At 36.4% G+C, this 14966-nt stretch overlaps 1 protein-coding gene across 2 annotated transcripts; it reads right to left on the reverse strand.

The window, feature by feature from the left end:
• Nucleotides 1–361: 361 nt before the first annotated feature.
• Nucleotides 362–14722, reverse strand: arfgap1 (ARF GTPase activating protein 1). 2 transcript variants are annotated; one of them, XM_014972264.2, is made up of 13 exons: nt 14380–14719; nt 10304–10370; nt 9761–9870; nt 9463–9634; nt 8611–8711; nt 8435–8521; nt 8226–8340; nt 8073–8129; nt 7941–7973; nt 6235–6291; nt 4537–4596; nt 4064–4119; nt 362–3612 (listed from the first exon to the last, which is right to left on the reverse strand). In XM_014972264.2, the coding sequence occupies exons 2-13, from the start codon at nt 10361–10363 to the stop codon at nt 3273–3275; spliced, it is 1248 nt and encodes a 415-aa protein (XP_014827750.1). In that variant the 5' UTR covers nt 10364–10370; nt 14380–14719; the 3' UTR covers nt 362–3272. The 2 variants fall into 2 exon arrangements, with proteins under 2 accessions (XP_014827750.1, XP_014827752.1); XM_014972266.2 differs by lacking the exon at nt 6235–6291 and having other exon boundaries at nt 14380–14722.
• Nucleotides 14723–14966: the final 244 nt, after the last annotated feature.

The following is a 14966-nucleotide window of genomic DNA, read 5'->3' on the forward strand; positions in this document are numbered from 1 at the left end:
GCAGAGGTTCAAACTTTCAGCAGGACAACCAAAAACATACAGACTAGGCTACAATGGAACAGCTTAGATTGATATTTTAAAGTTACTCATCACATAGGTTATCATCCCCATCTAAACTTTGATAATTTTACAAAGAAAGGACTAAATATTCAGTCCTTATAAACACAAAACTTGTATCACGCAAGACTTGCACTAAATGTGGCTCAAAAGCGTTAAATACGTGGACACCATGTTTCAGATGCATATAAAAGAATCATCATCTGATACTTTAACATAAAAAGCTTTGCAGATAAAAAAAAAATCTGGATTTTCATTGATGAAAATTATACATTTCAAGAAATGACTACACCGCAACACAGAATCACTCACGATACGGTTTTATTTTACACTGAACCATGTGTACAGGAAAAATTATCCACAGCCCTAACGTGATGGGTAACACAGGTTCACCTTATAAGGAATGCTGCTGGTGAAACAAGCAGACAACTGTACTCACTGAGGAAACAACGTCATGTATTCATAGCCACTTTAAATATCATGCATGACATCAAAAATAGTATTTTGACATGGTTAGTTTCACAGCTACACACACATACTCGATCTCAAATGTTGCACAGGCACAGATCAACTGATGCTCAGAGAAACGGTATAAATTAAATTACTGTAATGTGAAAAATAATCAGTTGTTGATTAAAAAAAGTCCTAACTTTTTACAAAAGTAGTTAAATGGATTTGATTTAACACATTCTGTATTTTATGGGGGGGAAAAAGTGGGCTAAGCAAGACATTTGCTGGTTTAATGCTCTTGTGTCTTTAAAAACCAAAGTGTGGCGAGTCTTCCCTCATAACCTCAACTTTTATAACACCTTAAGAACGACAAAAAAAGAGAAGTAATAGGGTCTTTACAATGTGTCAGTAATATAGCGGACAATAAGAGCAACACTTACTGAAATGTACACCTCACTGCATCAGAGAGAGACGCACACACAAGCAAACATCCATCATTATCAACAGAAAGTTACAAAGGCTTTTTAAGGCTTTAACACCTGACTGTACATAAACACGACTGCAGAGTTTTAGCAACACGACTGTTACAGGAGAGGTTTCTTTTTTTAAACAGCGCAGCATTGACACTGAAAACACATCAACACTGGAGACTCGAGTCTGCTGTCAGTCACGTTTTTAAACCCATACACACACACACAAAATAATAATAATAATCATCATCATCAATTGAAATCAAACATCAAAACAAAACAGAGGGACTTGAAAATAAGAATTGTAAAATGTAAACAATGGACTTCTCGGAGGTAGGGAAGTGGGTTTCTATTGAAGTTCCTAAGAATATTTCTTTTATGATTAAAACAGATCTTTAGGCCTAATGAGACTGTATCCTAAGAGCTGTAACAACTCAGTGGCATTTTTTGACTGATTAACACTAATGATAATAACAATAATACAAGGATCAAGAGGCACAAAATCCATTACAATGCTCATCATGATACAAATTAAAATTTTTATTGCACTAATAGAAAAACTAATCAAGTTCCACTGTGGTTTTGTTGGACCATTCAGAAAATGAAAATCCACACAGGAAATGAATTGTCCAATTAAATTTGCTACAAACGCCCCATTTCACAATGACATCATGCCTTTTTGTTATAAGGTTAACTTTTCATAATGTACCTGCATCTATGATGATGATCACTGAGTGCAAATGCCACCTAAACTCATCCAATTTGCCACTGGAATAATTCACAAGTGTTTAAGACCAATGATAATCCCAGCATACGGGCCATAGTGAATGTTAACAACAGTAATACTAATTTCCAATGTAACCATGAGATGAAATACCTCCTGAGATGGTGTCACAAATGCTCACAGATTTGCTGCTTTAAAACATGAAAATCTAGTCTACACTCATCCCCTGGATCCAGTTTCTGAAACAACCTTCATGCACACGTACAGTACTAGGAGCGCTTCCCTGCAACAAGACGTCTTCACTTAAAATGATCAATATGATGCAATTTTTCCCCCAAAGGTCAATAATGTCTTCAAAACATAAAAGTTGAAAATGAGGATAAAATGATGTCTGATTGATGATGCAAGTTTGTTTAATTAAAAAACCGTGATTTGAGTGGTAAAGACGGAGTAATTTTGACACATTGTGTTCATTTCAAGCAAATGTTAGAAAATGAAAAACTAAGCATAACAAAACGCATAAAAGCCTCAAAATAGATCTTGATAGCTTTGCAATGATGGACAGTTCATCTGATGATTAAATTAGATTTTCAGTTGTACTTGTGTTGCATTTTCTATTAAAATGAGAGAACACCAATAATTTATCAGGTGTCTAATGATGGTTTTATGACTCTTAAAGTGTCCAGGCTCACTCTATGCTAAATTGGAGGATGCACAAGAACAGTAAAAACAGTTAACCCACTAAGAAACAATTTTCTCCTATGATTGAGAAGGAATTAATTCAAATTGTACAGAAACATTTAGATGTTTTAGATTTTGTTTTTCCGGTATCTTAGCAACACCAGCCAATTTTCACATGATCCTTTTGTCTCATTTTCTTGTCCAAATCACACAACAAAGGCATTCTGCAGCTCTCAAATTTTTTGATGCAGTTTTGGGGTCTCGATGACTCAAAACGACAAATAATAGATCAAAGTATTGCAAGATTTTAATTTCTGATAGGTTAACCACCTGTAGACAAGCTCTTAAACTGTTTTATTCTAATTTATTTTAAATCTGTGAGCATAGTGCTAAATGGGCATCAGGTGCTCAAAAATAATATTTTGACTAAACAGAAAAAATATTGTAATATTTACAATGACTCATTTACAATACCAGATTTTTTTAATTCCCCATGCGATAATTTCAGTGTTGAAAAACAACAGCATTGCCAAACCACTTATTGTTGGCACACCGCTTTATTTTACTTTACAACCAAAACATGTTGGTAATCCATACAGGAAGTCATGATTTTATCTACACTGAGTAAAGGTGACTCTTTGAGATGGGGCCAGTTCCTAATAAAATATAACTCTGGCAGTAAACAGTTCCTTTAGGTGATCATTTGATGAGCTCAAATCTTCCCCGGGTTTCATTGATTAAATTCATTCTGAATGCATAAACAGGAATTAAGCTAATGCAACTCTCTTCCAGAAAGTGCAAATGAGATGAATAACAGGAGAGAAACTGGCACAAGGTGGAAAAGGGGAAAGAAAAAAAAAAACTTTAGGTGATGTAAGTTTGTGAGGCAATCACCAGCCTGCATTATCCCAGGCTTCCTCAGCAGGCTTCGAGGGACTCTTCTTTGTCTTACCATCCGCATTCTCCCAGTTGTTGTCCCAGGCCTCCCAGCTCTCCTCTGTGCTGTGTTTGTTGTTGGAGGCTCCTTCAGAGCCCCAATTGTCCCAGCTGTCAGAGCTCTTCTTGGCAGAATTATCTGCCATGGTCCAGCTGTCACTGCTGGGAGATTTCTTCTCCTTTAAGGAGCTGTTGCTGCCAAACGTTTCCCAGAAATCCCTCGACACGGGTTGGCTGGAGCTGCCTTGATACCCCTCAGTAGCATCCATGTTCTGGTAGCTCTCTCCACCAGAGCTGAACACAGAAGAAAATTAACAATATTAACTGAAAGACCATACTATATTATTAGAATAAAGTACTTTGGGTGATGGTTTTAAGCAACTTTTGCGATATCAAATTTTGAACAGCAAGTTTCTTCAATAGTGACCTTTTGAGGATTATTCTCCTTGTGAAGGTCACCAATGACAACTGGAATAGTTTGTAGTTGTCATGACTGCACCATCATAACATTTCTATATTAAATTTCCTTTATTGGTTTTATTTGATGTTCTAATTTTTGGTCAGCTAATCTGTGAACCATAATAATCAAAATCAAAAGAAACATTTCAAATATATGCCTCATTATTTAATGTCATACAAGAGTTTCAATTTTAACACAGAATTACTAAAACAAATGCACTTTCACTACATTTTAAGTTACTAAAATGCACCTTTAAAAGAAGGCAAAGATATGACGGTTAATTACCCATCTTGCGGTTTTCCAGTAAACAGGTTTGTCAATTTTGCTCCAGCTCCCTGAACCTAAACAAATGTAAGACCAAGTTTAAATCCTGACAAAAAAAAATTGTAAAAACACACAGTAACAATGTAAACTAGAAACAAAAAATACATCATGATTTACACAACACATTAAAGTTATTAAATTAACTTAAACATTGCCGTTATTGTTTAATTGTTCAAAAGATAAAAATTGTTTTATTAACATTACAGGATTCATTTTTGTCTACAGTGTACTCACCGCCAGAACATTCATGGCAGCAAGAAAAACAAAACATCACATTTAATTAGCATTGTTCAGGCTTTTATCGTCAGTGCAAAACCAGCCTCCTCAGGCTGTTGTGCAAGTTTTTGCTCTTTTTGAGGTGGGCAGCCCTCCGTCAGTCAGTCAGGAGGCTGGTTTTGCACCAGTACGTAGAGGCAGAGGTCTGCCCATCATACCTTGTTCGCCAGCCCAGTGATGCCGACTGTCATTTCATCTATCAATTTGCCATCTTTGACCTGGATAAGCCAAATTATTATTAGAAATTTTGAAAAACAGAAGCAGTCATTTACTGCACACACTGTTGTAGCAGCAGTAACATTTGGATGAGAAAAGTGATTGGTTTAGTTGATAGCACCACCTATTAAGAAGGCAGAAGCCAGAAAGTAATAACAGTTTTAAATAAAGCAAACACACAATCACTACAGACAGCCAGAATTAGCAATGCCAACTCTACATTAGAAGACAAAATGATTTTGTCAAAAGTGTCAATCATTGGGTTTCGGAATAAGCATACCTCTATCATTGTTCATATCCTTCTGTACTTGGACAATTAAAGGCAATTACTGTATTTTCCGCACTGTAAGGCGCACCTTCAATGAATGGCCTATTTTAGGACTTTTTTCATATATTAGGCGCACCGCAATATAAGGCGCATAGAAAAGACGCTTCATACTCTATTATTACACATCCACATTTATAAAGAAATGGTCCCCGAGTACTTTATATAGTAGGCTGGCCCAGTCGTTGTTTCACTCACGTGTTGGTGTTGCGATATTATGCCCAACTGCTTTCTGGGTAACACAGACCAACCGACACGCTGCCGCTGCAGTCTCTGTCTCTCTTCCCCTGCCCCTCCCCCTGGCTTTAAATGTATTATCAAACTTTATTAACAAACCAACGTTCTGACAACTATCCCAGCATGCACCGCGCACTTCTTCTTCTACGGGGAAAAAGAAGTTGGCGGCTGCTTACCGTAATGGACCAACTACATAAGCAGCTTACTGCATGTCTGTGTAAACATGACGTCTTTCATTTCGATCTGAGTTAATTAGCGTAGCATTTCTGCCGGATTTTCACAAAATATCAGCCACGACAATGGACAGGGGAACCAACAAGTTCATGTCATCTTTTTTGGACGACATCAAGGTGTTTGAGCCACGGGATGCCTCCAACATTGTGCGCGTCACAGCTAAAAGCTACCGACAGATGAGGAAAACGGCAGATCCTCACACCCTCAGCATAAATATGGCTGTGGACAAAATCACTGATGCCTATTGTTCTTGCAAGGCTGGGTAAGTCGGCATTCATGGTTTTGATGGTCCACAATGTACATTAGCATGTGTTTACTACTGTAGCTTGTGTTTGTGAGACGGTCACGCACGTGGTAGCTGCGCTGTGACGTAAAATGGGCATTAGCCAATGAAACGCGGCCCCTGTGGTAAGGTCCGTTGCTAGACCTGTTGTAGCTCAATATTGGTCCATATATAAGGCGCACTGTCGGCTTTTGAGGAAATTGAAGGTTTTTAGGTGCGCCTTATAGTCCGGAAAATACGGTACTTGATTGTACTTGAGAAATATAAATTTTACTCCAAGAAGCTTAAAATAAGGCAGTCCTAAAATTTTACTCTTAAACAATTCAAAGCACTCAAAATGTGACTGCATAGACAGTTTTGCAGACATCCACAGATACTGGCAGAAGATGCATTTTTATACTAAAGTCCACAGATTTTGTCGTTTAGTGTAAGCTGGCATCGAGCAGAAAAACTGGCAGAGACGAGCAGTGGCGGAAAGAGCACATTCACATCTGAAGCCGTTTTTGTCTAAAAAGCACTGCAACCCACCACCAAAGCAGCGACTCTGAACATCAGCATTACCTTCTCGTGGGTAGGTTTGATAACATTCTCATTTATTGTCTGTCCTAACTCTGTGGCCTAGTTGGAAGTCAAGAAAGGAGAGTTTGCTTGAATAAAAACATAATTAAAGATCCACATTAGCGCAACATACTGAGCTGCTTGTCCTTCAGCTGCATGTAAACACCGAGCATTCACAATGACACTGAAAAAGCTCTAGAGGGAGTAATGGCACAAAGGGAAAAAAAAAGAAAAAAAAAAGCTTACATCAGCTTGCTTTTTAAAGGCAGCACTGCTTACTGCATACTGATTCATCTCTGTCCCTCATCAAACACAGGCTGGCATTTAAGGTAGACATGTAATCAAATATATTCTGAGAAATAAAACGTTTTATAGAACGTATTTCTAAAGCTAAGAATCCACTCACTTTCTAAGCTGCTTTACATTATACCCTTTTCTATGATTTATCTCTTTTTTTTAAATTTACCTTAGAATCTTTAGCTAATTTTTATTATGTAGGAGACTTTGGTTCCCAGTGGTTCTGACATGATAATGATAAAAGATCTTTTTCCTCCCCATCATGTTTTTTAGGGCTTTCAATGGCTAAAAGTGCCACAATTCAACAAATAAAACCACTCTAAAAATCAGAAAACGTGTAAGTAAACATTGTAATTTATTTAATGCGCAATTGATCAACTGTAAAGACTGTCTACTCAGCTTTGTATCCGTTACACATCCAAAAGACATAATTATTTCAGTTATTAGTTAACAGTCATGTTGCAGCATATCATCAATTTATTTCAGTTTGCCAGCCTTACCCATCAATATCAGTAAGTGAGATAGACAAGGCTGAGATGGAAGCTACAGAGAGTTAATATCAATAATATTTATTTTTGGGGAAAGGTGACAATAGAAATAGAAATTAACCCCATAAATAATTATTTTTGCAAAGTATTTATATGATTCTGACACTTTGGGCCCGTAACACTGGACAATAATTTATTATTAATTATTATTATTATTATTATATGTACAATGCGCCCAGCACTGCACTGAATGCACTGCAGAGTAACATGATAATCCTGGGGGCTATAAAGAAATGTTTTCACATGCCAGAGCACATCTTTACATCTTACATCTCTTGTAATGGTTGTAAAAGACAAAAAGAAGTCATGCATAAATGGATAACCCATTATGTATGGAAGTGAGTGAACAGTGGCTCATATCCATAATAAGGGTGGGAATTATTTGCAATCCTTATTTAATATTACCGTTTATGTCCCAATAGACCTCCTGCATCAGGACATAAACTCAAGGCACCAACACAAGCAACTCTTAGTGTTAACAAGCAGAAGCACATTAACACGTAATTCAGCAACATTTTGCACAATGGTTTTCTATTTAAAATTTGCTTAAAAAATAAATTTAAAAAAATGCGGCAGCCTTAAATAAATGATGTGCAAAAACGAGCATGCAGCTATAAACTGCTTTACCGGTTCAGGGGGAGCTTTATAGCCCCTCAACTACGTCCAAGGAGGGCAGAGAGATATTAGTAATAACACAGTTATCACAGCCTAACATGTTCCACATACACTGCATAATAAATAGCCAGTAAAGTACTGCATGTCCATGCCATCAATCTCAAGCTGGAAGGAATATTTCAATAAAATCGACTGAAAAGCACAAAGAAATCTTTGGCTTTACCAGGCTACTTGAGATGCTACTCTTACCTTTAAAGTTGCTTGGTTTGCCAGTTTTGTTGTCTGCATAAGTGCATAAAAAGAAACAAGATAATGAGTTTCACAAGTCTTCAAAGGGAGATGCGTTTAAACTCCAGCTTTATGTGAAACATTTTAAATTACGTTATCTTTGGCAATTGAAGCAAATTTGGTGGCACCAACAGTAAAACTGCTCCAGCCCTGCAAAACACAAAAGAATAATATTAAACAACAACAAAAGCGTAATAAGTAATCTCTAGCAAAACAAAAGAAAAAGTTAAATATACAAAGACTCACTGAATAAATTGAAGACATTGCATTGTTCAAGAAGTCCTCATCCTTCTTCTCTGGGGTTACAGTGTTGCCAAAACCAACATATCGATTCTCTTGGTTCCCACTGTAGCCTCCCCCACTGAGGAACAGTAAAGGCATGTTACACAAAATTACCAACACATAACCTGATGTGCACAACAAACCAGGATGAAATGAGACAGGAAAAATCTTACCTTTGGTAAGAGTTGACGTCGTCACTCAACCAATCCTCGAATGCTTTGTCACCAGAACTGACTGGATTCTGTCCAGATCCCCCAGATCTGGATTTAAATAGCATACACCAGCACATTTAATGGCTGCTCTGATTCAATAACAACCAGCATTAATGTGTTCAAATTGTCCAAATTACCGGTGAGACGAAGAAAGGCCTGACTTGGGTTGAGGAGGAGTCCAGTTTCTGGCCGGGGACGTATCAATGGACCACTCCTTCCCCTCAGCTAATGTTGCTACCTAGAAAAGTCAGTCAAGACTGAATTCTTTCGGCCACAAGACAAAAGTGTACTCATTTAATTAATTTATTATGGCTTGCAAAATGTTTTTACATCAAAACGGTAACTACTTTATTGTAGTTTAGTGGGATTTTATGTGACAAATCTAAACAAAGTGACAGATGTGGAGTGGTTACCATGAATATTTTAAATTTAAAAAATAAACATGCAATTTTTACTGTGCATTGTATTGAATTCAGCTCCATTGAGTCAACATGACATAGAATCATGTTTTGCTACAATTAAAGAGGCAAGTATTTTGGAAATGACTCAACCAGTTTCATACAGAGACATCCTTCTTTTTAGCAAAAGAACTCAATCAAATTGAATACTTTAAAATTCCCCATAACTTAGGTGGTTGTCCAAAAAGTATTGGTACTTTATTTTATTTAAAGGAATCTGATTAAAAGGGGCCTAAAATTAAAATGCAGAACAGAAATCTTATTTTCTTTGGTTAATCATCTACAATCCAGTCACACGTCACATTTTGTGGTAGTAATTTCATAAAGTGTTAAAAAGTTAAAGGAGTGGGAATGATTTTGCAACACAATTTACAAAGCTGTTTCATTTCCAACAAATAAATATTTAGTAACATAATTTCTGTTTAAAAATTGAAGTCCAAGACTAGAAAAAAAAAGTGCAATAGGATGCTGTGTCCTTTCCAGACCAAATGAAAAGTTTTAGTTATAAAACGTTGGTTTTGTGCCGCTCACCTTGTCTCTGAAGAGAGCAGCAGCTTTGCTGTTGTACTTCTCCTGTAAGGTCCAGTTTGGGTCATAATCGTCTTGGAGTTCTAGAAACAGGCGGAACTTCCCATTTCCACCAGCTTTCATTTTCTCCAGTTCAATATCTTTCCACTTGTCCATGGTGACCGAGCGCACAAAGCTGAAGAGAGGGGACGAATCAAAGGCTATAGCAATATGCTCTGAATGATCCGACATGAGCCAGGCAGATTTTAAAATATTATATTTCTCGATTTAACAAAAGCATGATGTACTCCACCCCTCTTACCTCAGGTGCACTCCCAGGCCTCTGTGCTTCCCAGAGCACTCCAGGCAGATCCAAATGCCATATGTGACACTAACCCACTGAGGGTTAAAAGCCCCACACTCAAAACAAAGCTGCAAAGAAAACATTAGAAAATGTCAGAGAGCTACAATTTTAAAAAAATGCTGCATGGTGGTGCATCAGCTTTTTTTTCCCCCAATCTAAATTTTCACAAAATAAAAATACTGACAGTCTAGTCTGTATTTCAGAATACAGATTAGGTGCAATAAAAGTATTTTTGCTTGGTTGTTTTTGTTTTGTTTTTTACAAAAGTTATAAGACAGAAAAATGTCTGCCAAAGATGACAGCCAACCAAATGTCCACTGGCAGAACAATGACCATCAAAAATTACTTCTGGCTTATTTAGGCACTGATGAAAGGACCATCAAACGCCTTCTCTACAACACAAAGACAAGCTTCTTTGTAAAGTTTTCAGTACGGTAAAATTAGATGTCTTTTCTTGGATGAAATCAAATCGCACAAATACGCCGATGTGTGACGACTTACATTATTCTCATCTTGGGTTCTCACTTCCTTCAGAACTCTTCTGGTCCTTGGACTCGCCATGATGACACTGAAACAAAGTTTGACCAGATCTTTAGTACAATAAGTCATATCAAGTTTGAACTACTGCCTCAGTACTTTAGTCATTGTCATTACCACTGACGTACAGTTAATGCATACTGAAGTTGCACATAAGCAATGTGATGGTACAGGTTTATATTTATAAATTAGAATATAATTGAAAGGTAATTTATATCAGCAGTTCAATAGAACAGTAGAAACATAAGGACAGTAGGTCCTGAGAACCAGAACTGAAAACCAACGCAATCACGAGAAAGACAATTGAATTGACAGTTGTCCAATAGACACATCAACTCTCTCCAGAAGATCAGTAATCCCAAATATTATTGCTGGGGAAGCTGGTTATTCACAAAACTATCTGATTAATGCAAAGTTGAGTGGAAGGAAAAATTGTGATGAAAAAAAGTTCACAAGCAGCAGAAAGAACTCCAACCAGGAGTCAGTGATGATTTGTGGTGTCATATTATGTGCTAGTGTTGCTCCGCTGGGTTTTCTGAAGTCCACAATCAATACAGCCGTCTATTATTTTAGAGCACTTCATCCTTCCCTCTGCTGGCAAGCTTTATGGAGATCCTGATTTTATTATCCAGGATGATTTGGTACCAATACTTGCTTTAACGATGATGGTGTCACTGTGCTTGATTAGCCAGCAAACTGGCCTAAAACTCAAAGAATATTTCTCATCCTCCCAAGAGTTAGAAGAGTATATATCCAAAGCCAGCTAAAAGCTAATGCTATTAAAACATCCAGAGCTTCGTTAACAGCAGCCGATCTCTGTACAATCTATGAACTCCTTTGTTGTTAGACCAACATTTCAGATTTGTTTCGTTAAATTGCTTATGCTCTATTCTAATTTTCTGAGAAGCTAAATGTAGGTTTGTTATTGAAAAAAACAGTCAAATTAATATATTATATATTGGGATGCACTTACGCCTATTGCAATAACTAATTTATCAATAATCATTTAAAATCAATAGTCATTCTCAACAAAAGATTCATTATCACAAGTGAATATTTATTAGCCGTAGAATGAAGTTTAAATTTAAAACTGAAAAGTCAAGGTGCTTTTTTCACATAGACTGCAGTGAATTCATTAGAGGTGAATTGGCATAAATTACATCACAGTTCTGATCCAAAAGATCCAGGAAATAACTAGTTTTCTAGCTGCAGATCTGAACACAGGATGCACCTTCCTAACCTGGTAGTTCTATATTAATGAGAACGAGTCAGAAACTAGGAGCGGCTGTAAGGGAATACAGGTTCCTAATGTCCTCAGGGCACGAAAGCAGTTTGGAGAGTTTCGGCTCTTCCAGGACCTGCAGCGGTACAGACTGCCTCTAGATCTATTTCAGGAAGAGGAGGAAGCAAGTTGACAGCTCGCTGGCATGTCCAGGAAGAGTCACAGTGAGGCTCGGAAAAAACGAGAACCACCCTCAGGTAGCAGGTCACTCCAACAGAACATTGTTTCTGTGAATTGACAGTTGTCAATGTGCTGCACATAAGAAAATGTTAAATTTCCACACATTGTAGGCTCTATTTTTTCTCTCAGATAAAAACAGCATGTTGTTGCACGTCTGGTTGCTTTATAAGTTCATGAACTTTCTGCTTTTCTGACTCTTAGTGATAAAATGAGGATATTTCATTCTGCAGTTACTGATGCAATATTTCAAGCTCAAATGTGGATGCACAGAAATAAATTAGGACAAATGGTGAGTCTTATTAAATTATCAATCTTGGAAATTACACAATATTTTAAATATTTAATGCTCCTCCAGTTTATTCAGGAGCAATATCATAGATCTTTCTTCCTAGTTGTACTGCCCAATCCCTTGTAAATAACTTTTATATGCACAAATATAAAAAATAATTATCCAGTTGTAGAGTTATTGTTTTAGTCTATTGTTTCACTGTGGTATGGGGAACTCTTAACGTACACAGTGTGCTAGCAGAAATACTATTTTGTAATCAGGGCGATTTTCCCTTTTACCTGTCATAAATGGTGAGGAAATCTATAAACAATGTTGTTACACAAAGCTGCTGTTTCTTCAATCTTTATATGAGCATGTTTACAGTCTTCTTTCATTTACACAATAAAGATCTTTTTCTAAAAAAAAAACACTGCAGTTTGCAGAATTTCCACATTACTTCGATCTAAATGGGGTTATATTTGAAGCAGAAATAAATTTAAGCAAGTTATCAGTAATATTTATTACTACTGGGTATTTCATTCTCTATGCCTCACATGTCTTGATCATTTTCAGTCAAAAAGAAAAGTGCAACCAAATCCACTTGCCAGAAAAAGTTAAAGGGGAAATAAATATTTGGAAGGACTCAAATGCCACATGTGATGATGACTCAGTCTTTGCTTTGCAGGATGAAAACCACAATGTCAGTCCGGTCCCTCAAGGTGACAGGATGAGAGTAAAAGAGTAAGTTGTTTCATGTTCCTTGTGAAAAGATTTTATTTTTTTTGGCAAGTATAGCAAGTGCCACTAATGTGATTTTCAAATTTGTTTGCTACACAATCAACAAATCGTTGTCTCCATACTGCATACAGCTGAAAACAATTGAATGAACATGCTATAACATTATGCCTAAAGTGAGGTAGACAAAACCAGTGACCATCAAAAGCATGAATATGGTGAAAAAATAAAAACATTGTGAAATATTGAGCTTTCATGCACTTATGTTAATTCTAATCTAGTTCTAATTCTTAAAAAATGACACACATTTTGTTGCATCCCCATCTTCTGAGAGAGTAGGGTGATAAACAGTCTCTCCTGATGTTATTGGTTTGGAAAAGTGTGTTTCTTTAAAGTATTTTAATTAATGACAAGACTAACAGAAACAAAATGATAAAAACTAGCTGAGACAATAACCAATAAAAACCAGGAAATTTGGAAAAGTATTGTTAACATTTGTTATTTCTTGTTTTTTTTTCTGTTAGCATATTTTATATAATATTATTTCCAGGTACATTTTACTCTTTTCATTGGATTTTGGCTCTGGTTTTTCCTTTAATTTCATTGCTTATATATGCATGTTCTTATTGGAATTATTTCAAAGGGTTAATTTTACCTAAATTAGTTTAAAACTAAATAGGACAAACAACATATGTTTGAGTCAGTAATAATATTAAAATTGCACCAAAAAAAGATAACATTTATTTTGTGGAATTGTTATAACGTCCGCATTTCAGAAATTATTTTAACCTGTTTTTATTTGTCTTAAAGTACTAATTGTCTAGCCAATGAATCCTATGTGCTTTTAGTTTACGTAAAGAGAAACTAACAACTCATGATGAGCTTCAATCATCTATCACAGCCCCCATCTTTAAAACTACATTTGAAGAAAGTTGATGATTTTAAAAGCGAATAAAAATAAATCGTTTCAGCCTGGCTCTTGTTTTAATCCATATATTTTTCTTTATTTATTTTATGTTTTTAAATATAGACCTCAAAAAAGAAAACCAGAAACTGGTATCAACCAAAAAGAGCTTCGTTTGTGCATCTCAATGAAAAAGTATGAAGAAACAGATACACAAAAACAAACAGCTGTCAGTTTCTGATTTAACCATCATCCAAAACACAAATTAATAAGTGTCCGTGTAAAGACATCAATAATGTGGCTTCTCATTTTAACACAGTTGTTTGAGGCTTTCATCATAAACACTTCTGTAAAATCCAGTGTTTCCAGACAAGTCAGTTTGGTGGTGAGAAAACATTAAACATTTTCAGTAATGTTTGCAACATGACGTGAAAATCACTGTCATTTTATTGGCTTGTGCTCTGGTGTAGTCGTGTCAAGGCTTTTTTCTTTTTTTTTTTAGTGAAACAAAACTACATCACTTTAACTCATCTCTTTTGTTTTCGGGTTAAAGTTTGATTTATCACGTAACATTTAATATCCTGATTTCCAAACGCACGTCAACCCAATAATATTTTTACTAGCTGGAGGGGTTTTTTTGTGTGCTAACATTGAGCTAACATAGCCCTTACCTGACTGGGACTGATGAACAACAACCGGGACGCTGCTTTCAGAGTGTGGACGCTCCGCGGCTGGACTCTACCGTGGGGTTTTCTTCCGTGGCAGATTCACGGGCTGTCACGGGCTGCGTGAGGCTCACAGAGGAGACTAATAAAAAGTACCTACGTTAAAAACCGGTGGCCATGTTCCTGTTTGCATACGTTGGCAGAGCAATGCATCACGGGACAAGCCTCAATTCTTCTTCTTTAAGTTTAATGGGGGAGGGTAAAGCAGAAATTAAATGTACTACCGACACCTGCTGGTCCAAATGTGTTACTGCTAACAACAAAAACCATTCGGTTGATATTTACGGTGAAGCAAACCACGTAACGTTATTTGGAAGTAAATATGTGCCATCGTGAGCTGAGAAAAAGTTACAGTTATGTAGAGACAGTGGTCTTTTTTAAAAATAAAGTTTATTAACAATTCAAGTAGAACATAGACTACACTCACAACAAAACATATTTCGTAAATGATGTATCGCCACCAAATATGGGAGAAATTAAGGACGATGTCCTGAAGGTTCAATACTCAATAAAATATTAAAAATAATCTTTTG

This window comes from Poecilia mexicana, unplaced genomic scaffold (assembly GCF_051168715.1).
Source record: "Poecilia mexicana isolate PSO_F unplaced genomic scaffold, ASM5116871v1 scaffold_5, whole genome shotgun sequence".
Classification (NCBI taxonomy): domain Eukaryota; kingdom Metazoa; phylum Chordata; class Actinopteri; order Cyprinodontiformes; family Poeciliidae; genus Poecilia; species Poecilia mexicana.

Coding starts and splice junctions, on each gene's coding strand:
- arfgap1 (XM_014972264.2), bottom strand. CDS start 10,363: ATGGCGAGTCCAAGGACCAGAAGAGTTCTGAAGGAAGTGAGAACCCAA. Junction 8,522..8,610: donor GGCCTTTCTTCGTCTCACCG/GTAATTTGGACA, acceptor ATTTAAATCCAG/ATCTGGGGGATCTGGACAGA. Junction 4,120..4,536: donor TCACTGGGCTGGCGAACAAG/GTATGATGGGCA, acceptor ACATTTGTTTAG/GTTCAGGGAGCTGGAGCAAA.